The sequence below is a fragment of the Sebastes umbrosus genome, chromosome 1 (assembly GCF_015220745.1).
Source record: "Sebastes umbrosus isolate fSebUmb1 chromosome 1, fSebUmb1.pri, whole genome shotgun sequence".
In the NCBI taxonomy this organism is placed as follows: Eukaryota; Metazoa; Chordata; class Actinopteri; order Perciformes; family Sebastidae; genus Sebastes; species Sebastes umbrosus.
In genome coordinates this window covers 7,813,717-7,841,525 of record NC_051269.1, presented here as the reverse complement: position 1 = coordinate 7,841,525, position 27,809 = coordinate 7,813,717, and the positions used below count along the sequence as shown (strand labels likewise).

General features: G+C 43.1%; 1 protein-coding gene across 3 annotated transcripts; it reads left to right on the top strand.

Annotated features, from left to right (window-relative positions):
- The first annotated feature begins 148 nt into the window (after positions 1–148).
- LOC119486964 (potassium voltage-gated channel subfamily KQT member 2) lies at positions 149–26,382 on the top strand. Of its 3 annotated transcripts, XM_037767552.1 has the most exons (20): positions 149–283; positions 393–613; positions 3,452–3,602; positions 4,884–4,974; positions 6,382–6,508; positions 7,082–7,257; positions 7,806–7,931; positions 8,993–9,103; positions 9,218–9,313; positions 10,279–10,373; positions 10,492–10,560; positions 11,517–11,546; positions 12,946–13,025; positions 13,540–13,755; positions 16,471–16,518; positions 18,535–18,643; positions 20,991–21,122; positions 21,515–21,635; positions 21,779–21,954; positions 22,794–26,382. In XM_037767552.1, exons 2-20 carry the CDS (start codon positions 481–483, stop codon positions 23,491–23,493), a joined length of 2,787 nt encoding a protein of 928 aa, XP_037623480.1. In that variant the 5' UTR covers positions 149–283; positions 393–480; the 3' UTR covers positions 23,494–26,382. The 3 variants fall into 3 exon arrangements, with proteins under 3 accessions (XP_037623480.1, XP_037623471.1, XP_037623489.1); XM_037767543.1 differs by having other exon boundaries at positions 176–613; XM_037767561.1 differs by lacking the exon at positions 16,471–16,518 and having other exon boundaries at positions 176–613.
- The last annotated feature ends 1,427 nt before the right edge of the window (positions 26,383–27,809 follow it).

Below are 27,809 nucleotides of genomic sequence, written 5' to 3'. Positions count from 1 at the left end.
TGTCACAGCCCTCCTGTGTTGTGTTTCGGTTAACTCAATATAAAGATATAAATGACTCCAGCTGCCTCTCCTCCGGTTGTCATGGTTACCACCCTCAGATTATCCGGTTACCATGGTGATGGAGAGAGATGATAAGCTTCTTCCTCTGTCTGTTTCTTTTCACTAACTGATCAAATTTGATCATCTGATCTGTGGCTTTTTTAAAATGATTTTTTTTTTTATCTGTGAGCTGATCAATAGCTGTCGGTGACGTCATCCCACTTCCTTTTTGTGCGGGAAGTCGGTGAGAAAAAAAATCTGCTGATCAGCCAATCTGCTGCTGTCTGTCGCCCTGCGGGTTTTATTTTCCTCCATCCCTCTCTCCTCCTCTCCTCTCCTCCTCCGCTCCGTAGCAGCGATGCTCCCGCCGGGTCTGGCCGGCCTCGGTGCTCTGCCTGCGGGCTGGCAGTAGATCGGCAGGTCGGTGCAGGTCCCTCCGTCATGGTGCAGAAATCCCGGAACGGCGGGGTGTTCCCCGGAGCGCAGGCCGACCAGAAGAAGCTGAAGGTCGGCTTCGTGGGTCTGGAGGCCGGGGGGACCGAGTCCAGCAGGGACGGAGCTCTGCTCATAGCAGGTAAACACCTCAAACACACATACAGCTGCCGGTTCATGCGGTAAATACCGGGGACCGTTAACGGTGTGTGTGGTGTGTATGTATGTAGCCTGTTTGTGTCTATGACCACAGTGAGGAAGCTCTCAGATCATCAATCATAGAACCAGTTATGATTGATGATCTCATGTAAACATGAGAACCAGAAGGAAACATCCCTGGATCAGATCAGTGATCAGATCAGTGATCAGATCACTGATCTGATCACTGATCTGATCACTGATCAGATCACTGATCAGATCACTGATTGAAACAAAATAAAAACGACCTGCACATTGGGACCAATTACATTAAAGGAGGAGTTATTAACTGTAAGCATGTCAGATGGGTGCTTAAATGTGATTGGCTAATGGCTCTCATGGTTGTTTGCTGGCTTTATGAATTGTATTCAAACCTGTAGTAGTTAAAGTGGCAGTAGGCAGTATATATTTTTGGCATCATTGGGCAAAAATTCCACAATAACCTTTCAGCATATTGTAATTCAAGTGTTCTGAGAGAAAACTAGACTTCTGCACCTCCTCATGGCTCTGTTTTCAGACTTTAAAACATCTAAGGTGATGGGAGACTTTGACCAATCACAGGTCATTTCATTGAGAGGGAGCGTTCCTTTTGGCTGTGCTCCGGTCATGTGACCGGTACTTGGCGTTCCTTTCCAGGTTTCACAATGGCGGCGGCGGCGTCACAAACTTTCTCATTTTACAGCTAAACAGAACACTACAAGATGATTCTGAAAACATTTGAGGCGAGACATAGGCATTAACGTAACAGAATATTGATTCATATTTGATCAATGCTGCCTAGTTTGACCGTTTGGTCGGAGTTCGTGAGTGATTGACAGCCGGCTCTCATAGACAGCAGATGGACAGCAGACCTCAGATCAGCTCTTACTGCTTGTTTTCCTCCGGTATGTAAAATCTTGCAGACGCCGTCAGGAACACCGAAAGACACAGAGGAACATGATTTTTTTTAGGTTACCTGTTTCATGTACTACTGTCACGATATAGCAACCGTTTTATAAAAATAACCTTTTTTTTAATCATATTTGCTCCAATCTCTCCTTCTTCAGCTTTAATTAAAGTATGACAATGAAGACAGGCTATTCTATATGCAAATGTTTAGATCCAAACCGACTAAAAAGATAGGCTGTGTCCTGAATGAGCACTGAAAACAGTTGTCAAGTGTCACTGTAAGTGCTGACAGTACGGGTTAAAGTGTTTGAATCAGTTATGGAGTAAATCGTAGATCGAGTGTTAGCTGATGTGTATAGACGATGAAAGCAACTGAATTTTAACAATTTGACATTTCAACTGCTTTCAGCCTCCACACATCAATTAACATTTCAACTACTTCAACTGAGGTTTTAACTGAACTGTCAGTGTCAGTTGAAGTGTAGCGCTGCACATTCAGCTAATCTTTATTATAGGGCTATTCATCTGAACATTGTAGTAGATCTGTATTCATCTTTAATAGATGTGTAATGTCTGATATGATGTTTGTTCTGTGCGTTTGCGGGCAGTTTTTAGTTTTTCCACATTTTATTTGTAAATATATTTGCACAAATCTGCAGCTGACACAATGCATTTCATCCATCTCTATATCTGTGACTTCACCTGTGTTCCCTTTTTTGAGAAGGTCCAGAACCCTGTGACACTTCAGTTGTGACTGATCCTGTGACAGATCAGTTTGGTGTTTTTATGGGATTTGTTGATAATAAATAAAATATGAAGTAACATCAATAAAGCTGGAACAGTTTATGTATTAGTTGATCAATAGAAACAAATTATTGACAACTATTTTGAATATTGATTAATTCTCAATTTAAAAAAAAAATGTTTTCTTTTGGGGAAAAACATAAGCAATTAACCCATTGCCGGGTTTACAGGTCACCATTTTTTCCTTTTTTCTTTTCCCCACCCACTCTTCCAGCCCGCCCAATCCCTGCACAATAACAACAACAAAAACACTTTAAAAATAAAATAAGGTAGTCTTCCAAGATAGACTTACCATGAGCTATGAGATTGTGAAACGATGGTTGGCCTATATGCTCCTGTAGAAGACACAAGTCCGTATGACATCACTCTCTTTTTTCTTAGAGTCCTCTGTTCTGTCAGATCGGTATATGGAAAAAGATTCACGGTTGAATGGCGCTGTCCGGTATTCCAGGATTTAGCCAAGTTTCACGGACATTACAATTCCCGATATCCTGTTGGAAACTGATGCGGACACGGAGGTCATCCAGCGGCAGCCCATCATCCGACGCCCGCACATTGGCCAGCAGGACGCCCGGCGTACAATTAACCGCACAGCAAGCCATATTATTTGTCCGATATGTGCATGAAAATATCTCCAAAAGGCACAAACATCACAAACATGGCTGAGAGGTTAAGTTCAGTGAATTAGCTGAGGTGACACCTAGCAAACTGAGTTTCTCCAAAAAGAATCCCATAAAAACACCACTTTAAATCTTGTGCTCATAAGTTACTGGGAAATAAGTAATTCAGCATGAAAAAGCATAAAAAAATACTAAAGAAATCTTAGTCGACTAAGACCAAAAGAGGAAGTAAGAGGAAGTCAATGCAAAACATAAAAAAACGTGTGTATGATGTTCATCTTAACGCATTGCACTTGTCCTGATATGCCATTTTTCAAACTAAAATGCCAAACATGTAATTCAAGCCTGCTTCTCACTTTCTGTTTTCCTGTTTTATATAACTGACAGTCCTGATGTGTCAGGGTGTCAATATTAGAATCAGTCAGTGTGTTAATATTACTGTGAATCAGTGAATATATACCTGTGTTCAGGTGGGGAGGAGGGTCCTCGGCGGCAGCGCAGCAGCGTATCTGGAAGAAAGAAACCTCCGAAGCGAAACGCTCTCTACAGACGACTGCAGATCTTCCTGTACAACGTCCTGGAGAGACCTCGAGGATGGGCCTTCATCTACCACGCTTACGTGTAAATACCTGACTTTACATCTGTCTGTCTACCTCACTCACTCACTCATATATATGTTATATAATATATATAACTATATACATATATATATATATATATATATCGAATCGATTCAGGAAATCAGTGGCGATACCCAGCTTTACTCTGTAATAGACATGGACATTCAGCAGGACAAAGACAAAAGAGAAAGACAGGGGAGCGCCGCAGTGTTGGAAGGGGAGGCAAAGATGCTGCAGGAGGTGAAATAGAGTCAAAACTCTCCCTCCTTCTCTTCTTCAGAAGCCGGTGAAATGTGAACCCAGACATGAAACACATATCGATTTCATTCAGCGTGACTTACGCTTTCCGGGGATATCATTTCCTCTGATGTGCATCCAGAATAAACGTCCATAAAGCCACTTAGAAATCATAGAAAAGAGACACTTCAGAACTTGCCTGACAATCATCACATTTTTTAATTTTTTTTTTCAGTATCAAAGTAATCCAGTGATAGCTGTCTGTACATCCATGGGTACACTGCAAATAGGAGCTGCTAGTAGCTAATTCAGCATAAGAGGAACTATAGAAATATGTCTGTAGAGAGAACAGCAGTAGCGGACATTCCAGTACACCGTCTGATGAGCTTTAGCAGGGTCTATCAGGCTTTATTTGGTTATGTCCTCACATTGGTTCCCAAACAGGACTATATGTTGTTGTTAGCATGTTAGCATCTATCAGAACAGCAACAACATTTTTGACTTTCTCAATTTTCACAATAAAAGTCAAATATCACACTGAGCTGATAAAATGAGTAGACTAAAGCCAGTTCACAGAAACACAGGAAGTCAATTAGTCTGGTTTGATCCTCTCTTACTGTAACATCTGCACATAACAACAACAGTATGTTAGAGAAAGAACATAGTTATGGAAAATGAAATAAAACATGATTATTTAACTGTTATTTAACCAGACGGGGAGACAGACACAACAACATGAGACATCTAAAATAAATATAAATAATTTATAATGCAATCATATTAAAAAATCATCCTTAAAGCAATCCAAGAGCTGTCTGAATAAATCATAACTACGATCAATCTGAAGCAATAACTTCATGATTATTGATTAATAGTAACTTGATATATCAATTAAAATAAACAGTTAACTGCGGTCTGCTCTCAGGATCAGCGAGATCTCAGATCCGGTGTCACAGTCTCAATCTTCCCCCCTGAAACACAAATCTGAGATCAGTATTCAGAAACAGAGAGTCAGTGTGTGTTTTAATGTGTGTTCTCTGTTCAGGTTCCTGCTGGTGTTCTCCTGTCTGGTTCTGTCTGTGTTCTCCACCATCAAAGAGTATGAGAAGAGCTCAGAGGACGCTCTCTACATTCTGGTAAATCTCTACGAGACCGATGGTGTTAAAAATACACGTAATTTATTGTCAGATCAAAAAGTCACACACTGATCTGAGGATCAACTGAATACATGCGGTAAGCTAAATATAAAGGGATATTTTTAGGAACATGTTTTCTCTACGTTTCTGTAGTTTGATGATGTTTTTAAATCATGATAACTTTTAGTGTAGGTTTGATTTCACACCAGTCGGCTGGCTGTGTTTATAATTCATTTGAACCAGTTAGATCCTAGAGATATCTGACCTGATGATCTGTAACTGGCTGCACTACACATGTCTGTAAGCATCAGCCTGGACTGATGAATGCTATTCATGGGTGTGTTCAGTATACGTGCACATGTACACACACACATACAGTACACACACAGCTCTGTGTGTCCTTACAAAAGTTAAAACCAAACTCACACTTTTTGGAAAAACATTTGAAGACATCGGCTTGGGTTCTGTAGGGGAACTTGTGATCGGCATTTTGACTCTTTTTTGATGTTTTATAAACTGAATAATTAATCGACTAATTGAGGAAATAATCAGCAGATGAATCGATAATGATTAGTTGGGCTGTGTCCGAAATCACTCACTACTCACTATAAAGTGGACTATATGTATAGTGACAATTATTATACCCTATATAGTGGACTCAAAGTGTCTCACAATGCACTGTGAAAAGTAGTGTACAACCAAAGAGCAAGAAGCAAAGAGATGGTACTCAAGTGTTTTTTTGACAACAGCCGCTGCCGCCATTTTGGACTGAAAACTCTTATTATATTTATGATGTTGTATTGTTCAACACAGGTCATTTCGGTAAAATATGACCTGGGCGCTGAAATTGACTTTCACTTCTTGGCAATATATGTTCTTTGGTACAACCAGTGGTCACTAAACAGGCAAGATAAACCATCATGCATTGCGTTGAAGGAAAAAAAACGGCAGACGGACGAGAGGAGAGAGAACAGCACGATTTGAGACAAATCCATGAGTTGTGGTGAAAAATAATCAGTTTGATGTGAGCAGAGCAGCACATCACAACACAAACGGTCACAAAGTACTTTTTATTTATTGATCGGGGAAAATACGGCAGTGCAGACAACTTTACTCCTTCCGTTCTTACTTTTCACAATAAAAGCCCCAGACATATACACTGTATCACTGCTTACCAGGGAAAATTAAATTCACTCAGAGCATTTTGTTAAGAGACAACTCAACAAAATAGCTTACCATATGTGTTTATTACAAATATTTATGACTGTATATATTATGAATGGTCCCCTAGCCGACGTTGAGTGAGTGTGTGAAAGTGTTTTTTTTTCATTTTGCTGATGAGCTCACTATATAGTCCTCTACATAGAACCCAATCTTGGTTTCTAACAGTGTGCTGTTGTGTAACAGGAAGTGGTAACCATCGTGGTGTTCGGGGTGGAGTACATTGTGAGGATCTGGGCTGCAGGTTGCTGTTGTCGGTACAGAGGATGGAGAGGACGACTCAAGTTCGCCAGAAAACCTTTCTGTGTCATCGGTGAGTCTGATGACTTTAACAACACTTAATTTGCGCTCACACTTAAACAACACTTCATTTGCTTTCAGACAGGTGAGTCTGAGAGTAACAACACAACACTTCATATACCCTCAGACTTTAACAACACTTACACATACTAACTTACTTACTAACAAATGTATTCTCAGATTTCTTTTGCTCTATTTACTATGTAATGATATAGAGGAGTAATGTCTACCTGAGCAGAGAATAAAGTCACTCTCCCTTTGTGTGAGCCTGATGACTTTAACAACACTTCATTTACCCCCAGACTTTGACAACACTTAATTTACTGTCAGACTTTAACAACACTTCATTTACCCTGAGACAGCTAAGCCTGATGAATTCAACAACACTTATATTACTCTGTGACTTTAACACTTCTTTTACCCTGAGAAGAGGTGAGTCTGATTATTTAAACAACGCTTCATTTACCCTCAGACAGGTGAGCCTGCAGGTAGCTCAGCAGGAGCAAAGGGCTCTAAGAAGAGCATGTTTAAAATGATTGAATGATTTGAGACATTTTGTCATCTGTCTCTCTCTTTCTGTCTGCAGACATCATGGTGTTGATAGCGTCCATCTCAGTGTTGGCTGCAGGGACTCAGGGGAACGTCTTCGCCACTTCAGCCATCAGGTCGCTCCGTTTCCTTCAGATTCTGAGGATGATCAGGATGGACCGACGGGGAGGAACCTGGAAACTTCTGGGTTCAGTTGTCTACGCCCACAGCAAGGTAACCTGGGAAATAGCTGTCTGTCTGTGTGTCTGTAACTAACGATTATTCTCAGTCTTGATCAATCTGCAGATTATTTTCTTGATTATTTTCATGTATAAAGCATAAAACAGTTTCACAGGGTCCGAGCTGATGGCTTCAGATGCCTTGTTTTGTCGACCAACAGTCCAAGACTCAAAGATATTCACTGAGATACGGAACTTTGACTTCAACTGCTTTCAGCTCTGACACTTTAACTGAAACTTCAACTGCTTACAATGCAAACACTTCAACTGTCTTTACTCTACTGCCTCTACTTCAGCCGACATTTCAACTGCTTTCACTGTGTTTCGCTGTGTGTCAGCAGTATTGGCTTATTGGTATCATTTTCCTGACAGGGAGCTTGACATCTGATCGTTTCATCGTTTCGACTGTATCGATCAGAGTTATTGATTACTTGTCTAATCTAAACTCTGTGACCAGTTGTCTCACTGCATTATGATGTCTCTCTCTCTCTGTCTGTCTCACTCTATTATGGTGTCTCTCTCTCTGTCTTTCTCCCTCTGCAGGAGTTGATCACTGCATGGTATATCGGCTTCCTGTGTCTCATTCTGGCCAGTTTCCTCGTTTATTTGGCAGAAAAAGAGGACAACGAACAGTTTGAGACGTATGCAGACGCCCTCTGGTGGGGACTGGTGAGACAATACACATGAAGGCTGCATTCACACCAAATCAGGCGTTGCTTGGCGGTGTGACGTTTCACAACTTTTGCTACGTTTATGCCTAGCGTCCACGGTACTAAGCCCCTAAAACGGAGTCGTTTGAAAACGCTGCTGACCCCGTTTTAATTTTAAATCTCCCCGTTTGTATTTTAGTCTGGACTGACAAAAACGGAGACCTTTGAAAACGATGACGCAGACACCAGCGTTCGCTTTGTGATTGGGTCTTATCAGTCATGACATGTCCTTTCCTGGTTCATCCCGTCACATCACGAAAACAAACGACATCAGCCTCAATTACCATTCCTGTTTACACCAGCACACGCATGCCCAGTGTACGTGAGTGGTCGTGTGATATGCGTTTTCAGGTGGGGTAGTATGGAGAGAGGGCGGCACGGTGGTGCAGTGGTTAGCACTGTCACCTCCCAGCAAGAGGGTCAGAGAGTCAAACCCGGCTTGGGGCCCTTCTGTGTGGAGTTTGCATGTTCTCCTCGTGTTAGTGTCGGTTTTCTCCGGGTTCTCCGGTTGCCTCCCACAGTCTAAACACATGCAGGTTAATTGATGACACTAAATTGCCCGTAGGTGTGAATGTGAGCGTGAATGGTTGTCTGTCTCTATGTGTCCACCCTGTGATAGTCTGGCAACATGTCCATGGTGTACCCTGCCTTCATCCAATGTCAGCTTGGATCGGCTCCAGCCACCCCGCGACCCTGAATAAGATGAGCGGTTACAGATAATAGATGGATGGATAGTATGGACGGAGATTAATTCTGAAACGGCCCTAAAACGCTTGTCTGGACGGAGATCGGTTTCATTTTTAAAAGGAAAACGTATTAGTGTGGATGTAGCCCAAAAGTAGATTCTGCTACAACTTTTCGCCACAGGCACCTACTGCGATCCCCAGCGCCGCAGGTTAAACGCACTACCCAAATTCAAATGAGTGGGAGGACTGGCGTTAGCACTCTGTATTGAGGAAGACCTACTGTCTCATCCTCAGTGATGGAACAATCTGATTGGTCTGTGTCTGTCTCTGTCAGATTACCTTGACAACCATCGGCTACGGAGACAAGTTCCCCATCACCTGGAACGGACGTCTGCTGGCTGCAACCTTCACTCTGATCGGAGTTTCATTCTTTGCTCTGCCCGCGGTGAGTCACTCTAATGATTACCTGAGCTTACCTGACACAGGTGAACCTCCATCTGGTTCATCCCAGCTCATCTGTCTGTCTGTCTGTCTATCTGTCTGTCTGTCTGTCTCTCAGGGGATCCTGGGTTCTGGTTTTGCTCTGAAGGTTCAGGAGCAGCACCGACAGAAACACTTTGAGAAGAGAAGAAACCCAGCAGCCGGACTCGTACAGGTGAACCAACACTCTGATTGTACTCCTTCTCTAAATCATAACTCAGTGAAATGTGAACACACAGACATGACACATGTATTGATATCATTCAGTGTGACTCAGACTTTCCGAGGACATCATTTCCTCTGATGTCCATCCAGAATAAATGTCCATAAATCCACTTTGAAATCAGAGAAAGAAAGACATAACTTGCCTGTGAATCATCATATTTTTAAGTTTTCTTCGGTATGGAAGTAACCCAGTGATAGTTGTTTGTACAGCCATGGCTACACTGCAAATAGGAGCTGCTGGGCAGCAGTAGCTCAGCCCGTGGGGACTTGGCTTGGGAACCGGAGGGTCGCCGGTTCAAGTCCCTGGACGGACCAAGTACGGACTGTAGACTGGTAGCTGGAGAGGTGCCAGTTCGCCTCCTGGGCACTGCAGAGGTGCCCTTGAGCAAGACCCCGAACCCCCAAACTACTCCGTGGGCGCTGTATAGTAAGCTGCCCAATGCTCCTAATAGTATGATCTGTTAAATGCAGAGACTAAATTTCACAGTGTGCTGTGCTGTGTACAATACAATGTGTGACAATAAAAGTTGATTTACATTTTTTTAGGGCTGTCAAAGTTAACGCGGTAATAACACATTAAAACAAATTAGTATTAACGCCTTTCTTTAATGCATTAACGCAATTTGAGATTTTTAGGTTGTACTGACATCATATGAAACTAGAAAACAAGGAATCCATCGGTACATTTTTGACATTTACATTTACACTAGTTGGTAATTCTGCAAAGATAACCCACAAACTGATTCAAATCACTGACCAGAGCAGGTGATGTTAAAATCACCTCCACTACAGACAGAAGTAGCACACAGCCTTAAGTTAGAAAATCACTGGAGTCTACAGGTTCCCTCCTGCTCCATCAGGATCTGGTTTGTAGCTATTTCCATGGAAACAATCATCTCCTATCGGTCCTTACAGGCGGCGTGGAGGGTTTATGCCACAAATCTGAGCCGAACTGATCTGACTTCAACCTGGGATTATTACGAGAGGACTGTCTCCGTCCCCATGTACAGGTGAGACTCCACCTGTCCGCCTCAAGACAATCAATTCGTTGCTGTAAATATTCGTATAATTATGATTTTTATATCATGACACCTCGGCATGAATAATTGTGTTTGTGTGTGTCTCCAGGTTGATTCCCCCTCTCAATCAGTTGGATTTATTGAGGAACCTCAAGAACAAATCAGGACTCTCATTCAGGTCTGAAATGTTTAATAGAGGAAGTACACAAACCTGTTACAACAACGACTGCAGTATTCTTCTTTGTAAAGATGAAGAATGTCTAACATTGTTGAATTGTTTAACATTTAATGAAGTCAGAATCATCAATACAATTATTCTTAATTCAATAGTTAAAAGTTAAAATTTGCCACTTTGTATGTGGATGTCCGATCAGTGTTGATGGTAAATGTAGTCAATTGAAGCAATAAATACCTCAGTGCTGCTGTATTGACCGAGAAATCTGCAATTCTCCAGCTGCAAAATCTGGCTTGTCTCCTCGGACTATCTGGACTTGTTGACCGCGATATACAGTGTATCAGATTTGCTGATTGTTGGACCAGTGGAAAGACTAATCAAGACGGTTTCGGTCAGTTTTATTTTGTTTCCGTCCGGTTTGAATGCCTTGTGTTTTACGATGAGTTATCAAGGCAATAGGCTCTTTTCACAGCAGTCATTTGACATGTAATTGTAGCACCCTGGCCCACCTAAATGGAACAAGGCCATAATTAATGCTATTAATTAAACCTGTGTTTACCCTGCAATGACATGGCAAGATGGCTGCTGTGAAAAGGGGGCCTATTAAGCTTGTCTCAATTAGAGAAGAAAGGAGAGAGAAACTTGAATTCAGAATGTGTACGGTTGTATTTTTCTGTTTAGGTGTAAGAATATTTCCTTCATTGACATTTTGTGAGTTTATTTAGTTTATTTATCAGATATATCAAACTCTCCGCTCGCACGCAATGCATCCTGGTACATGTAGGCACAGCTGGCACGGCTCCGCAGCAGGAGAGATCAGATTTCTCAGTCAATATGGCATGCACTGAGGAAGTTATTTCAGTGGACTATACTTCCCATTAGCACTGATTGGACATCCGCATAAAGTGTGGTGAATGTTCCCTTTAATAATAACAATCTGTCTGTCTGTCTGTCTGCAGGAAGGATGCCCAGCCTGAACCGTCTCCCAGGTCAGTGTCTAGTTCTGGCTCAAAACAAGTCCTTAATAGTAACTAAAGCCAGGCAGAGTCTCTGTATAGATTCAGCCTGTATGTGTAATCTGTATTGAGATTTGTAAACGTATAGACAAATCTGTAAATGCGTACATAGATATTTTTGGCTGAGAAGTCTAAGTATTTGGCTCCAAGAGCTGAAAATACAGACAAGTCATCAGTTACAACTCAGCAGGCCTCTCAATTGGCCGTCTTTTAACATGTGACTTTTGCTACACTTCTGCCGTGGCAGAGATCTGCAAGTATGTGAGGCGATTTGCAAATGTGGAGATTTGTCTGCACACTCTGTACTCTGTACCGCACTGCACCAGTCAGCGGGGTGCTGAGGAGCGAAACTCGAAGGAACGGCTTGTCACTAAAATGAGAATAGCTGGTCCACCTTAAAGGTCGGCCCGCCTAAAGCGAGCGACCCTGAGCTGTTGTTGTCGCTAACCCCGCCCTGCATCAGGAACGGTGACGGGAACTAACTGTACACACTGTACTGCTGCGTTTAGCACTTTACTGTTAACTTCATACTCACTGTCCGTCACACACACATGTACGCTCTCTCTCTCTCTCTGTCTACTGCACACACAGACACACACTAAGGTTAAGCATGCAACTTATGCACTAAGTTGCTCCTTAAAGGAGTTTGCTACCTGTATAACAAATTTTAGTTTAAAAAACATCTTTAACATAATACCCTGATGATTAGGCCCGGCGGGAGTCAACTTAGGCCCGGGCTTGCAATACACTGGCGGGAACCCTGCTTTACCCTTATTTCTAACCTCTGACATCTCCAAACTTCTGACGATGATGACTCTTCATCACTGACTCCTAACCTCTGACCTCTGACCAGTGATTCATTCAGAGTTAGAAGCTGCTTTCTAGTGGATCCTCTGAAGTCTGCACTTTTAGACTGAATAGATATACAGTATAGGGCTGTGGCTCAGAGGGTAGAGCAGGTTGTCCACCAATCGGAAGGTCGGTGGTTCGATTCCCGTCGATGTGTCCTTGAACAGTTCAAGTGATCCTTGAACCTTGAGCAAGACACTTAACCCCAAATTGCTCCTTAAGGCTGAGACATCGGTGTGTGAATGAGTGTTTAGATTAGATCCTGATGGGCAAAGTTGGCACTGATAGCCTCTGCCATCAGTGTGTGAACAGGTGAATGCTGACGTGTAATGTAAAGCACTTTGAGTGGTCGGAAGACTAGAAAAGTGCTGTATAAATGCAAATAAGAAATGTCACATGTTTGGTCAAGGAGAGAAAACAGGAAGGATGCTTTCACTAAAAAGGACATTCTCCCAGACTGCTGCCTGATGACAAAAGTTTTTAGATCCAATTGAACCTGCCTGTCTGTTTCTTGTCCCTGCAGTCAGAAGGTCAGTCTGAAGGAAAGGGTCTTCTCGTCTCCCCGGAGTTCAGGAACCAAAGGGAAAGGTTCTCCTCAGCACGGTGGGTGTTAGAGCCAACATTATTATTTTTTAAATGTTGTAGTTGTTGAACAGTTCAGAGGAAACATCAGATTATTGTCGTAGGTTTCCTGTGGTGTGGCATATGAAAAGTAGATCGGATCAGGTCTCCGGTTTGATCCTCCCAACAGGTTCTCTGTTGAGTACTGAAGTTTGAACAAGACACATGAAGACAGTGGACACATATCTGTTGTTTCCTGCAGGCAGTAACATCTTTGGGGCTTTTGAACTGAATGAACAGAGTTTAGATTGGTTTGGTTTGGTCTGTAGAGACTCAACAGTCTGCAGGTTTTTATTCCTACCAGCCAGTAAAAACTAGATAATCTACTTGTTTAACCAGACAGGATGAACTTGTTGGTGTAACTGCTGCTGCTGTAGGAACTAGTTTGAATAAAAACCTGCAGACTGCTGGATCAACATGAACCAGGACAACAAACCAGATACTAGTGTGTCCCATTCTTGACCTCTGTTTTTCCGTTCCTACTTCCTGTCTCTAGTGGCTCCCACAGTCGTCCCCGGTGTCGCTCCTGGTGTTGGTCCTGGAGTTCCTGGAGTCCTGGGGAGCGTCCAGGCCCTGCGACGGTCCCCCAGCATGGAGCCCAGTCTGGAGGAGAGTCCCAGCAAGGTTCCAAAGAGCTGGAGCTTTGGAGAACGTAGCAGAACCAGACAGGCCTTCAGGATCCGAGGAGCTGCCTCCCGCCAAAACTCTGAAGGTAAGACGGGCAGAGTCCAACCAGAACAATCTGCATGTACCTTCAAAACTCCTACAGGTGGAGCTGAAACATCCACAAGTACAGAACGGGGGCCCTGAGGCTCAGTTGATGAATCCTGAGATGGAAAACTCTTGAGTTTTCGGTTCCAGATCACCTGGTCAGAGTCAGTTCAATCATCACTGAGTACGTTCAGTCTGAGTTAAGCTTGTGCATGGTGAGTGAAAAAAGCCATCATCAACAGAGCTCCGATACAACGATTCACCACGGCAACAGGTAAACAAAAGGTAGAGCCTCCATTGAATCCAATGAACGCAGAGATATTAATGCATGTATATGCGGACTGTGCACATTTATCTTTAAAAAAGGAACCCGAGTCAGAGCGGGGAAAAGTGTCAAGAACACAATGACGTTTTAGTCAGTGTTGTCCATTAATTAATTATTTATCAGACTTATATTTCCTTAATGGATGATAAATTATGAGTGTGACAGTGTATTTAGCTGTAGCCTACATTACATTTTAAATATATTTGTTCAACTTTAAAGCGGCAGTAGGCAGTATATTTTGGCATCATTGGGCAAAAATTCCATAATAACCTTTCAGCATATTGTAATTCAAGTGTTCTGAGAGATAACTAGACTTCTGCTCCTCATCATGGCTCTGTTTTCAGGCTTTAGAAAATCTAGCTCGTGACAGAAGACTTTGGCCATTCACAGGCCATTTCGGAGAGAGAGCGTTCCTATTGGCTGTTCATTCAACGGAAGCAGCTGTCAATCACTCGCAAACTCTGATCAAACAGTCAAACTAGGCAGCACTTTGCTCCGGCACTTTGCTTCAACTGATCTCAACATGGCTGCCGGGTCACAGACTTTCTCATTTTACAGCTAAACAGTACACTACAAGATGTTTCTGAAAACATTTTATGTTATAAAATAGGCATTACAGTAACAGAGTATTGATTCATATTTGATCAGCGCTGCCTAGTTTGACCGTTTGATCGGAGTTTGCCAGTGATTGACAGCTGCTCAGAGACGTCAGACTCCAGATCAGCTCTGATTGGTTGTTTTCCTCCGATCTGTGAAATCTTGCAGATGCCATTAAGATCACCGGAGGACACAGAGGCACATTATTTTTTTCAGATTATCTCGTCTTGTGCACTACTGTCAGGATATATTGACCGTTTTACAAAAATAACTTTTTTTTTAATCATATTTGCTCCAACCTGCCTACTCCAGCTTTAATCTGATGCATGATCTCACAGGGGCCAGTAACTGAAGATGAAAAATATAGATGAAGATTCAAATATATTACAGATATATAGAACAGACGTAGATACATGATTGTAAGCTCACAAATCCTGCTCACTCAGAAATATTAACATATAATCTACAATATTATAGGAATTATGATCCATCAGTGGGACCAATCACATCATGAGTGATAGAGATCATTATTCATCATTATTGTGTCCAAGCTTCACACCGATTTTTACACATTTTATACTGAGATTACACATTATGTGCAATAAACATTTTAGTGGAGCTGCTCTAACAAACTGACAGCTGTCTTGTGTGCACAGAGTAACAGTGTTATAAAAACAAAAAGAAGGATATGCAGAGGTTTCATTCTGAGATGAGGGTGACTTGATGCTGTGTAATATCTGAGTACGAGGGCCGAGGGCCAAAAAGCGCCATTCAAAGAAATGACTGACTGTGCATAAAAGCGGTGAATTAAGATAGTCCTGAGTAACAAACTGATATCCAACCAGGATTTAGATTCTGACATACATACTTTGATATACACTTTGATGCGGACTGAATCGATGAGAAAATAAACCAGCGTGTCTAGGTCTGTAAGAGGGAGAAAACCTGCCAGCGAGACATAATAAAGTGAGGGTTCTGGGGGTCCTCCCCAGGGAAAAAAAAGGTTTGAATACCATTTTCTGCATGTTGTTATCATATTCTCAGCTACTTAAAAGCAACTCATTATGATTAAGACGGCTTAGTTTAGTCATTCTGCCAGAAAAGTGGTAAATATACACGAGAAATGGCTGTCTCACTCTCTGCAAGTTATACCCAGAACCCTGCTGAACCTCGCATGATGTGGTATTCAATTAGGGATATAAATCATACTTAGAAGAATAGGTCAGGTCGATCTATGGAACATTATTTATGGCACTATCAACAGATAATGTGTCATTTGCAACTTCAGTCACAACATATAAGAAATGTATCAAAATATACTATATTATTATATCTATAAGTCACACACTGTCAATAGTTCTATCAAGATCGCTGTATGTGTTAATGTTTGTTTATGTTAAAGTCCAGTGTCTAATACGTTTTATTATGAGGAGTACATTTTGATCATACCTCCTTTTTCACTCCCATTTAAAAACATATAAAAAATGTATATAAATCATTGTATAGCCACCACCTCAATGTCTTAAATTGAATGGCATATATAGGAACATAACCCTTCTGACCTTCTTGTATCCCAGCGTACGCTGGCGTCGCATCAGCTGGGTGGAGTTTGCCATCGAATTAATGTAAAATAAGCACATTGATGACCTGGTGGTAAACGCTGGAGCAGCAGACAAATCAAGTTAGAATATCGACCGCTAGAGAGCTACCACTGGATTTAGCTGGTGATCGTGATGGTGATGATTAGAGTGTAATCTTCCTCTGAGGTTTGTCTCTTCTCTGCTCCTCCTGCAGTGCTGATAGAGATGCAGGACGAAGAGTTCAGACAGAAGAACTCCCCAGGTCAGCACACACACACTAACACACGCTAACACACACACCGGGACCTGACGCACCAAGCCGGCGGTCGGCCGTCGGAGAGTTTGGGGCCGTCGGTGAGCGTCCATCTGCTTAGTTTTTGCGGTGTGTCCCGCACCGTCGGCTCTAGACTGCCCATGTTGGAGGTTTTTCGGCCGACTCAGCATGTTGAATCGGCAGCAGAGCCCGTCGGCGAAAGAAATCACTCTGATTGGCTGTTCAGCTTAAGCGAATCAGTGTACGAGAAGAGAAAAGATAGCCAACGAGTAAAGTCAAGAGGACACACACAGAAGGCTCTTCTCATTTTTCATCTTCATCTCATCTGATCATTCCAATACATGGATATTTTCACAGCGACATGGCCGTCTGGAATAAAGCTAAGTGGTGAGTGAAAGTGGTGTGGAAATGGACGGCAAACGCCTCTTTGTTTCATGTATGTATCATAACAACGGCTTGTATATCTGCAGTCCTCGGTCTTCCAGTTTCCCTTTTTGAATGACGAATGCAGACTACTGCCGCCTGCTGGGATAGGTCGTTGGGCAGCGAGTCTCGCGAGAGTTTTTGCAAGTTTGTGCAAGTTTTTGCAGATGTCAGAGCAGGTTTTGCAATTTGCGGGTTCCTTTCTAGACACGACCGCCTCAGGCGCAGAACGTTTGTGCTAACTGGCCGTCGGCTGTAGTCTTTGCGGTGTGTAGAAATGCAACTTGTCGGCAAAGACAAAGGCGACGTGAGGCGACGCAACAGTCGGGTTTCATCGCCTCTAGTTCTTTGATGTCGGTTTGGTGTGTCTGGGCCTCAGGGTGTTTTCATACCTGCGCTTTTTTGTCCAGTCAAATTGGACTCTGGTTTGTTTTCCCCCTCGGTGCGATGCGTCTGGGCAGGTGTGAACGCAGTAATCACGCTCGGACACGGGCCAAAACAACAGCTCGAGACCCTTGAGAGGAGGTGATCTCGGTCCGGTCTGAAATAATCTCTGAAGCGGTTTGTTTGTGGTGGGAACGTGATCGGACCTCGATCCGACCCAACTACCAGGTGTACTCCGCAAGTTTGAGCTAAAAGGCCCCTGTAGCCAGGTGTGCTTTGCATCCTGTATGTTGTACTCAGTCGTCTGAACGCAGCACGTCTTCTTTGCAAAGTGTGAAGCAGTACAGTATTAGCTCAAGACGTTTCCTCGAAGTGCATTCGGCATTCTGCTGGTATAGTTTTGCCTGGAGAATAGCTCAGATAATTACCACAGTTATGAGCAAATGCAAACTCTGCAGGTACGATGTTGTGAGTTTCTCTCACAGAAATATGCACTAGTCCAAGAGCTTCTTCCCTACTTTCTTGCTCCCGCCCCAGACACATCTGACCGATAAGCGGAGTGAACGTTCTCACGTGGTTTTACAGTACATCATCACTGAAGTGATTTAAACCCCTAAAGAAATAGCTAACTGGCTCACTAACTAACTAACTAACTAACTAGCCAACTAGCTAACTAACAAACTAACAAACCAACGAACTAACAAACTAATAAACTAGCTATCTAAATAACTTACTAACTAACTTGCTAACAAACCAACAAACTAACAGACTAACAAACTAGCTAGCTAACTAACTAACTTGCTAACTAACAAACTAACAAACCAACAAACTAACGCACTAATGGACTAACTAACTAACTAACTAACGAACTAACGAACTAACTAACTAACTAAATGTAGTTTGCATATTCCTAAAGAAAGTTGTGTTTAATCAAATGACCACAAGCTAAGACATGTTAAGTGATGGTTCAGCACAGAAGGACTTAATGGAAACTTGGAGGCGGCAGGGTGGAGAGTGGTCGGAGGTCGGGTCAGTGGGGACCCACAGTAAATGTTCGCCCAGGTGCCCATTAACAGAGTAATGATCAGGACATCCATAATAAATGTTTCATCCATCATCTGCTGCAGCTTCACGTTTCAGCTGGTTCCCTTCTCACGTTTTCTGAATGCTTCACACACTGTGATGTTGTCGTTTCAGAGGCCAGCCTGCCAGGAGAAGACATGGCTGACGACAACAAGAGCTGCCACTGTGAGTTCGTCCCTCAGGATCTGACCCCGGGGTTAAAGGTCACCATCAGAGCCATCTGGTATGAACGGTTTACATTCATTGAGAGAATAATTTATTTCTCCGTGTATCTACTCATCATTCATCGCTTTACTCATTGTTTATTTGCTGCTTATTATGCTCTGAACTCATTCTGCTTTTTAATCACATTATTTTTTTGTTTGTTTGTTTGTTTGTTTTTTTATATTTATTTGTGCTCACACAAGGGTCAAAGGTCACCATCGGCTATTGGGTAAGACCAGTCAGTCTGACCTCCAGTTAGTTTCATTGTTTTCTGTTGTCTGCCACTAAAGTATGGAGGACCACAAGAGTCAAGTACATAGTAATAGAGCATTTAATTGATTAATAACTAATTGTACAATAACATTTCATTATTTATTTATGAATTCATTCATATATTTTTAAATTATGTACTTATTGACTGTTTTATGGTGTTTTTGTAAATCCCTTTTTAATTTGAACCATTTATTGGTGGATTAATATTTCATTTGCAAATGCTTTTCATAATTCTTCTTTTTATTGCCCATTAAAATGTCAAATAATTAAATACTTATAATTTTGTCCATTTATTCATAGATTAATAAATTATTTTGTAAACACATTTATGAAAGCCTATTTTTATTGTACAATTACTTATTAATCAATTAAATGCTCTATTACTATTTACCTGACTCTTGTGGTTCTCCATACTAAAGCTCCTGTCATGTTGTTTGGTAAGACATTATTATTATTATTATTATTATTATTATCCTTCTTGTTGTTGTTGTTGCTAGTGTCCGTCCTACAGAGAAGTGTCGTTCAGTCCTCTTACAGCTCCTCTCCTTTCGGTTATTTGAAGTTAAAGTTTGATTTCATTCGTGCCTCCAGGAGGTCTCCAACAGTCCAGCTGTCCACTTCTGTAAAGTTAATTTATACAGTCTAGTATCAGAACCAGATTCTGGATGAGCTGTATCGCAGTAGCTCCAAACCAAATCGCAAACTCTCTAAAAACCCTCAGCCCATACACTACATGTCCAAAAGTGCAGTGTTGGTGTACTTTGTCTCTGGGTCTGTGTTTCCTGGTTCTGGCTCAGCCCCTTAGCTTCATCCAACCATTTTCTGTCACTCCTGAAGCCTGTACTATGGAGCGGTATCTTCTCGTTATCTGGCTTCACTAACCCTAACAACAGAGATCCCGCTAAGCGGTCCTACGACGGTGGTTATCAACTCAGTAAATCAACCCAGGGTTTCTCAATCTGCTTATGAGCGCATTCACATGAAAGAGGTGGTGTTTGCTGCGTATGACCAATCACAAACATGGACAAGTCTACTATCAGCAGAGCGTCACATTTGACAAAGGAAGAGCAAACTATAATGTTACAGAAATATGAAGGAGTTAAACACATCATCCAAACTAAAAGCAACACAGTTGCAGCTGCCAAATGCAGGAAGGACCGCTGTAACCGTTTATCCTGTTCAGGGTCGTGGGAGGGCTGGAGCCGATCCTAGATGACATTGGGTGAAGGCGGGTTACACCCTGGACAGATCACCTGACTATCACAGCGCTGACACATAGAGACAGACAACCATTCACGCTCACATTCACACGTACTGGACATTTAGATTAATTTAAACAATTAACCTAACCTGCATGTCTTTGGACTTTGGGAGGAAACCAGAGTACCCGGAGAAAAACCCACGCTAACACGGGGAGAACCTGCAACCCTCTTGCTGTGAGGTGACAGCGCTAACCATTGCACCACCGTGCAGCTCTTCCTATTTGTGTAATGTACAATCGTAATACGATCACCGCACTGAGCTCTGATTGGTCAGTAGGCGGTGTTTTTATACGAGTTGATGTCTTATCTGGAACATAACCTGCTCCGGAGCAGATTAGCTGTTCAGCATAAGTTACCATGGTGATCTACCCCGGTAAGAAGTGAACCAGCGTCGCAGGACTGAAAACCCCGAAGGGTTAACCCTGAAGTTACCTCGCTAACTCCAAATCCTGCTTCGTAGTACAGGCCTCTGGTCCTGGTCCAGGATGAATGACTAACATAAAGACTTTATCTTTGATGATGAATCTGATTTGTGACGACTGATGGGACCAAGTTGGACCAGGTCTGTTTTCCAGTCTGGGTCAGTTGGTGTTGACAGATAAAATCCTATAGTAATGTGAGTATGTAAAAGAGTCTGAAGTCTTCAGATCCAACCAGTTAAACCCACTGTCTGAACAGTCTGTAGGTCTGTGAGATGAATTTCATCTACAGGCGGCGGACTAGATTCACCACATCAGTACTGTTAGTGCCTGAGACCACCTGACCTCCTCCTAGCCGTCAGAGGTTGAAGGCGACAATCGACTTCCTGTTTTCTCCCCCTCTCTCTCTCAGTATAATGCGTTTCATGGTGTCTAAGAGGAAGTTTAAGGAGAGTCTTCGTCCCTATGACGTAATGGACGTGATCGAACAGTATTCAGCCGGACACCTGGACATGCTCGCCCGCATCAAGAACCTCCAGTCAAGGTAAGACCTCTGACCCCTTGCCTGTATGTTTAGGGTTGCTTCAGCATATCCTAAATGTTTTCCTTGTTGGCGGGACATCGGACGAGACAAAAGCCATTTGCTGAAAAAAAAGTTGCATTATTGGTAGTAAGCTGTTCATATTTTCAAATGCAGAATCTTTTACCTTCCCATCAGAAAGTTTCTCACAGTTTTCAGACCAGTACTTTGTTTAGAATATACTTCTCCTTCACAGTTTTAGCAACTTCAGGCTGAAAATGTATTGATTTACTGTGTGAGGACACTGTGTGAGGACACTGTGTGAGGACACTGTGTGAGGACACTGTGTGAGGACACTATGTGAGGACACTGTCCTGGAGCTCAGTGTTTGTCTCCTGCTGTCTCCTGATTGGCAGGGTGGATCAGATCGTCGGCAGAGGGACACCAACAGCAGACAAGGACCGTCCCAAAACAGCCAGTGAGGAGCTTCCTGAGGACCCAAGCATGATGGGACGGTTGGGGAAGGTGGAGAAGCAGGTAACCAACGGCAACCAGTCTGGCGCCAAAAAGACATTCAGCAGAGGAGCGCTGAAAGCTCTTGAACTCTGAACCTGCTGTTTTTGTTTTGATGCAGCTTCAGTCTTGAATCTTTTTGGTCTTCTACTGGTCTTGTCCCACAGGTCCAGTCCATGGAGAGAAAGTTGGACTTCTTGGTTAACATCTACATCCAGCGAATGGGAATCCCTCGGGCTGAGACCGACGCCTACTTTGGATCCAAGGAGCCAGACCCGGCCCCGCCCTACCAAAGTCCAGTGGATCAACTGGTGAAGAGCCAGTCCATCTCCAAGATCCCACAGTCAGTGTCTACTATTACTGGGAAAGCACAGAAGCAGTAACATGCCAGGACCTGTTGTTAATAACATGCTGTTTACATGTTAAAGCTGGAGTAGGCAGATTGGAGCAAATATGATTATAAAAAAGTTATTTTTGTAAAACGGTCACTATATCCTGACAGTAGTACATGAAACAGGTTTACAAAAAAACCATGTGCCTCTGTGTCCTCCGGTGCTCCTAACGGCATCTGCAAGATTTCACAGACCGGAGCAAAACAACCAATGACAGCCGAGCTGGAGCCTTGCCTCTCTGAGCAGCTGTCAATCATTCTCAAACTCTGATCAAATGGTCAAACTAGGCAGCGCTGATCAAATATGAATCAATATTCTGTTACTGTAATGACTATATCTCTCCTCAAATGTTTTCAGAAACATCTTGTAGTGTACTGTTTCGCTGTAAAATGAGAAAGTTTGTGACCCGGCAGCCATGTTGAGATCAGTTGAGGAAATACCAAGCACCGCCCACCAGCCGGAGCAAACGTTCTCAACGTTATCGGAGTTTGCGGGTGATTGACAGCTGCCGCCGTTAAATGAACAGCCAATAGGAATGCCCTCTCTCAGAAATGACCTGTGATTGGCCAAAGTCTCCCGTTACGAGCTAGATTTTTTAAAGCCTGAAAACAGAGCCATGAGGAGGTGCGGGAGTCTAGTTATCACTCAGAACACTTGAATTACAATATGCTGAAATGTTATTATGTAATTTTTGCCCAATGATGCCAAAAATATTCTGCCTACTGCCGCTTTAACTTATGGATGTTGTCCCTTTGTTTTGTTGTTAACATGTTATTTACATGTCATGCAGGGTGGTGCCTGCCGACCACATCGAGAAGAGTCGTTTTGCGACAAAGATGGTCCGCTCCAGCAGCTCCACCGGACACAGGAACAACAACGCCCCCACCTGCCCGCCCTCCACCTCCTGGCAGCCAATCAGTTCCCAGCTCCAGCAGCAGGTCCCGCCCCCTGCTCACCGCAGCCACGGCAACACTCCGAGTCCAGTGGGGGATGGGTCACTGGTTCGACTCCCACCTCCACCGGCCGGAGAGAGACACGGCGGGAACCGATCGAACCGGCACAGCACCGGAGACCGAGGGGGGAAGAAAGAGAGACCAGAGAGGGGAGGAGACGGGGCCAATGGGACCGGGGCAGGAGGAGGGGAGGAGGCGAAGCCGGACAGTGACGCCTCCATCCCGTCTGTGGACCACGAGGAACTGGAGCGCTCCTTCAGTGGCTTCTCCATCTCCCAGTCCAGAGAGAACCTGGACTTCCTCAACAACAGCTTCTACTCCTCCACAAACCTGGGAGACCACCGAGGAGGAAGAGGAGGAGGAGCAGGAGCAGGAGCAGGAGGAGGAGGAGGAGGAGGAGGAGCAGGAGCAGGAGGAGGAGGCGCCGCCCGCTGCGCCACCATCCGGCCATACATCGCAGAGGGGGAGTCGGACTCTGACTCGGAGCTCTGCGCTCCCTCGCCTAACTCGGACCAGGCCTGGACCGGAACCAAGTAGAGCCGGAGGTAAACCAGAACAGAACCAGTTCAACAATTAAAGTAATAATCACACCAGCTGGAGTTACAGAGTGAAGCATCATGGGAACTGTGAATGGCACAAAGCACCAGGTATCACGGTGGTTTTATTCATGCGAATGTTTTAACCTGTACAGCAAATGTTTGTTCTCACTATCACTGATTGGTTCACTGCTGGGTCACGCTCACACCTGATTGGTTCACTGCTGGGTCACGCTCACACCTGATTGGTTCACTGCTGGGTCAAGCTCACACCTGATTGGTTCACTGCTGGGTCACGCTCATACCTGATTGGTTCACTGCTGGGTCACGCTCACACCTGATTGGTTCACTGCTGGGTCACGCTCACACCTGATTGGTTGCTTGTTTCCATGTTGAAGACACTTGTAAACACTATTATCAGCATCACATAACTGCACCCCACTGTTACATTTATTTATACATTTATTGTTTTAAAAATTCTGACACAAAGCAACAAAAGACACATCACCATGTCAACAGACTCTCCTGTTGTTTGTTTGTTTGTTTGTTTGTTGTCTCTATTTCCTCTCCAGAGCTCAAACACAGATTTATCCTGAGCTTTCAGCAGAAACCTGAACCTCTCTGCAGATAAACTCTTAAACTAACTCTGCTGTGACGTCTTGCAGGGTGGAAGTGAACGTCATGAAAGCGTCCTTTGTTTATTCTGCCCTCTAAAGGCAGAGAGCTGTAACGACAGAAACTGGGATGCTGGGAGAAAAGTTTTCAGGCGGGATGACAAACTGAATTAACAGATACAAAGGTTGTGATGTCTTCGTTTTATGTCTTTTTAGATTATTTTGTCATAGACCCAAACAGGTTTCCTAAAAAATGTGTATCTGCACTCCATCTTTGGATATTCTTCAGGTGAAGATCTTTCATTTTATTTCCATCAGTCTTTTTATTACGGAAGCCCTGAAAGGCAAGCGAGAATCTTTTTTTTCTGGTGATCCATTTTTTAAGTCTGATCTGAATAATTTTTCTCTCCTGTGTTTATGGCTTAACAACAGGTGAACAAATGTTTTGCCAGAATATTCTTTTTTTTCCTGTGAAACAGGTGGAAAAAAAATGTAAGTACAGTTTTTTCTACCTGTTTCACAGGAAAATAAGGAACTTTTAGCTGAACTAGTTGAAAGTTTCAACTTGTATCTTCGCCCCCCATCCACGCTGCCCCTTTTAATACATCACAAAGTCAGATTCTGGTCTAATCTCAGATTTATTGTCACTGTTCTGGGATTAATTCAGGATCCATTCAGGACCGCCTCCCACACAGTGGATGTTTCAATCTGGAACCAGGATTTTATCAAAGTAACCTGTGGAATACAGGTTACTTTGATAAAATCCACAAAACAACGTCGTTAGCCATCAGCTCTTGGCCTTGGAAGTAGCACTGGGTTACTAACGCTAGTTAGCCTGACATGCTAAAGTTAGCAGCTTACATTAGCACACTGTTTAATCCATTCCTTACACTTTTGCTGTTGTGTTTTTGGAAAGTTGATAAAAAAAGACACGACCTACCAAAAATCCATCGCTAGACAGACCTGCTGCCTAGTTACAGTTGCTAAGCTGTGATTGGACAATCGCTCTTCGGGGGAGGAGTCAGTTCAGACTCGGATGGTGACGTGAACAGTGTTGACCAATCAGAAACTCAGTTCATCAACTCAATTACATGAGGTCACACAAAAACATTAGTATGTATATATAGACTGTATCCCCAACTAATAATTAGTTTAGGATTAATATTCATTACTCAAATGTAATCATCCCCAACTGTGAATTATTTTATGATTAATATTCTTCACTAAATCCCAACAGTTGATTCAGTAACCCAGCGACAGGAATGTAAATGACGTAATACTGAAGAGTTTTTATTCACAGAGATGAGCAGAGCCGTCCAGCAGGGGACAGTCGGGAGGGTCAGTCTCACTTCAGGAAACCAAAATAAGACAAACCTACCAAAATAAGAGTCTCTTTTACTGCCTGAGCTATTTGCTTCCCTCTGGACAATGAGTTCAACATTTCTGAGCAGCAGTGGAGCTAAAAACCTAAAGTTTGTCCTGAGGGGGGGCGCATGAGTTAAGCCCCGGCCCCCAGGAACCACAGATAGGAGGTGTAAACATGACGGATTGTACTGAGGAGGTTTCATCATCAGGAGGAAGATGGACAGAGGTAGATGCTAGAATGTACCCACCAAACGTAGGTAACCTATCCTAACCATTCCAGGTCAATGCCTAACCTCAACCATCTCACGAGAGTTTCGCACATGAACTACATTCAGTGGGTACATACTAGCATCTGCCATGGACAAACTGTAAACGTTCAGTTAATTAACTGTATGTACATCTGATCAATCAGCTAAGGATCAATGTGTGATCAGCTGATCAATCAGCTCTCCTTTGATTGGCTCATGAAAGAGACTCATTCACTGACCTGCTGCCTGTTGACTCGCTTTAACGCATTCGTTCATTTGAATGACAACACATTTTATTTACTGTTTCCCTGGAGACCAGTGAGTTTCCGAACAAAGAAAAGGAAACAGTCGTCTTTGTTGTACTCTTTTTTTTTTTCTTTTTTCAGTAAGTAAAACTGAAAATATTAAGCTAATTATTTAATTTGTGTTTTGTGAAGGATTTCCGTCCGTCTGTCCACCTGTGTGTCCAGACATCCAGAACAGGTTTAAACCACATGGACTCGCTGTCTGTCAGTCCACATGAAAGTTGTTTAAATGTGTTTTGGAGAAAAAAACGGTACGACTATAAATTTATCTTGTTTCATCCAAACTGTATGTTTGTACAGAACATTGCCTGTTTTGATTGTATTTCAATATTAATTAAAAACCTTTAACCACAACAAACCCGATGAACCATCTTCAGTCTTTTGTTACGCTTACACAGAGCTAGTTAGTCTCAGGTCTACAGCCAATAACAGTCTGTACAGGGCTGGACTGGAACAAAAAGAACGGCCGGGGCTTTTTTTGGCCCCGTCCGGCCAACAACAATCGGTCAGACACCAGAGGCCTGTACTACGAAGCGAGTTCAACATACCCGGGGTATCTTCTCGTTATCTGGCTTCACTAACCCTAACAAACGAGATCTAGCTAAACTGTACTACGAAGCTGGTTATCAACTCGGTAAATCAACCCAGGGTTTCTCTGTCTGGATATGAACGCGTTCACATGAACGAGGCGGTGTTTGCAGCATCTGACCAATCACAAACATGAACAAGACTACTGACGGACAGAGTGTCACATTTAACAAAGAGTAAACTATATTAGACAAATACGAAGAAGTTAAACACTTAATCCAGACTAATAGTAACACAGTTGAAGCTGCTAAATGCAGGAAGAACAGCTGGTAAAAGAAAAAACTCCTGATGTGTGAATGTGTAAATTAACAGATTTATTAATTTAACGGAACACTCAAATGTGAGATATAGTCGTCTAGATATAAATAGCTTTATAGAGTGTAATAGATGATTGGATTACACCTATTTTAACCCTGCGTGTAAAATTTGGCGTCTATGAGTATTTAAACATCCTTTCACCTGCTTCCCCCTCTCTGACGGTGTGAAACGGACTCAAGAGGAAGTAAAAATAAATAAATGTAAAAATATAATTCAAAGCGGTAAACACCCCCAGCATAAAGTCAGCTGTCCTTCTTGTATTTGTCAGTTTACACTGTGTTGTTTTTAGTCTGGATTATGATTTAAACTTCTTCATATGTGTGTGATATTATCCTAGGATCACCGCACTGAGCTCTGATTGGTCAGTAGGAGGTGCTTTCATAGGAGTTGATCTCTGATCTGGAACATAACCTGCTCCAGAACAGGTTAGCCGTTCAGCATAAGTTACTATGGTGATCTACCTCGGTAAGAAGAGAACCAGCTTCGTAATACCGAAAACCCAGAGTTAACCCTGAAGTTACCTCGATAACCGCAAATCCTGCTTCATAGTACAGGCCTCAGTACTCACTCTGACCCTCCTCGGCTTCCCTGTCACATGCCTGCTCCTCTGCCTGGCAGTGGCCAGCCACCAACCCTTCTTCAGGTTCCACCTGATGCCGCACAGTGTTGGGTACTGTAGATGTTGGAGCTCCTGCAGCCCTGGCAGCAAACATGTTTGTTTGGTGGCATCCGCCACCGCTCTGGTTTGTGAGGACGTCGCTCTGATCTGTGAGGATGTTGCTCTCGTTTGTGACGACGTTGTTCTGGTTTGTGAGGCTACCCTCAAGGTTTGTGAGGACGCTCCAGTCTGTGAAGACCTTGCATTGGTTTGTATAGGCA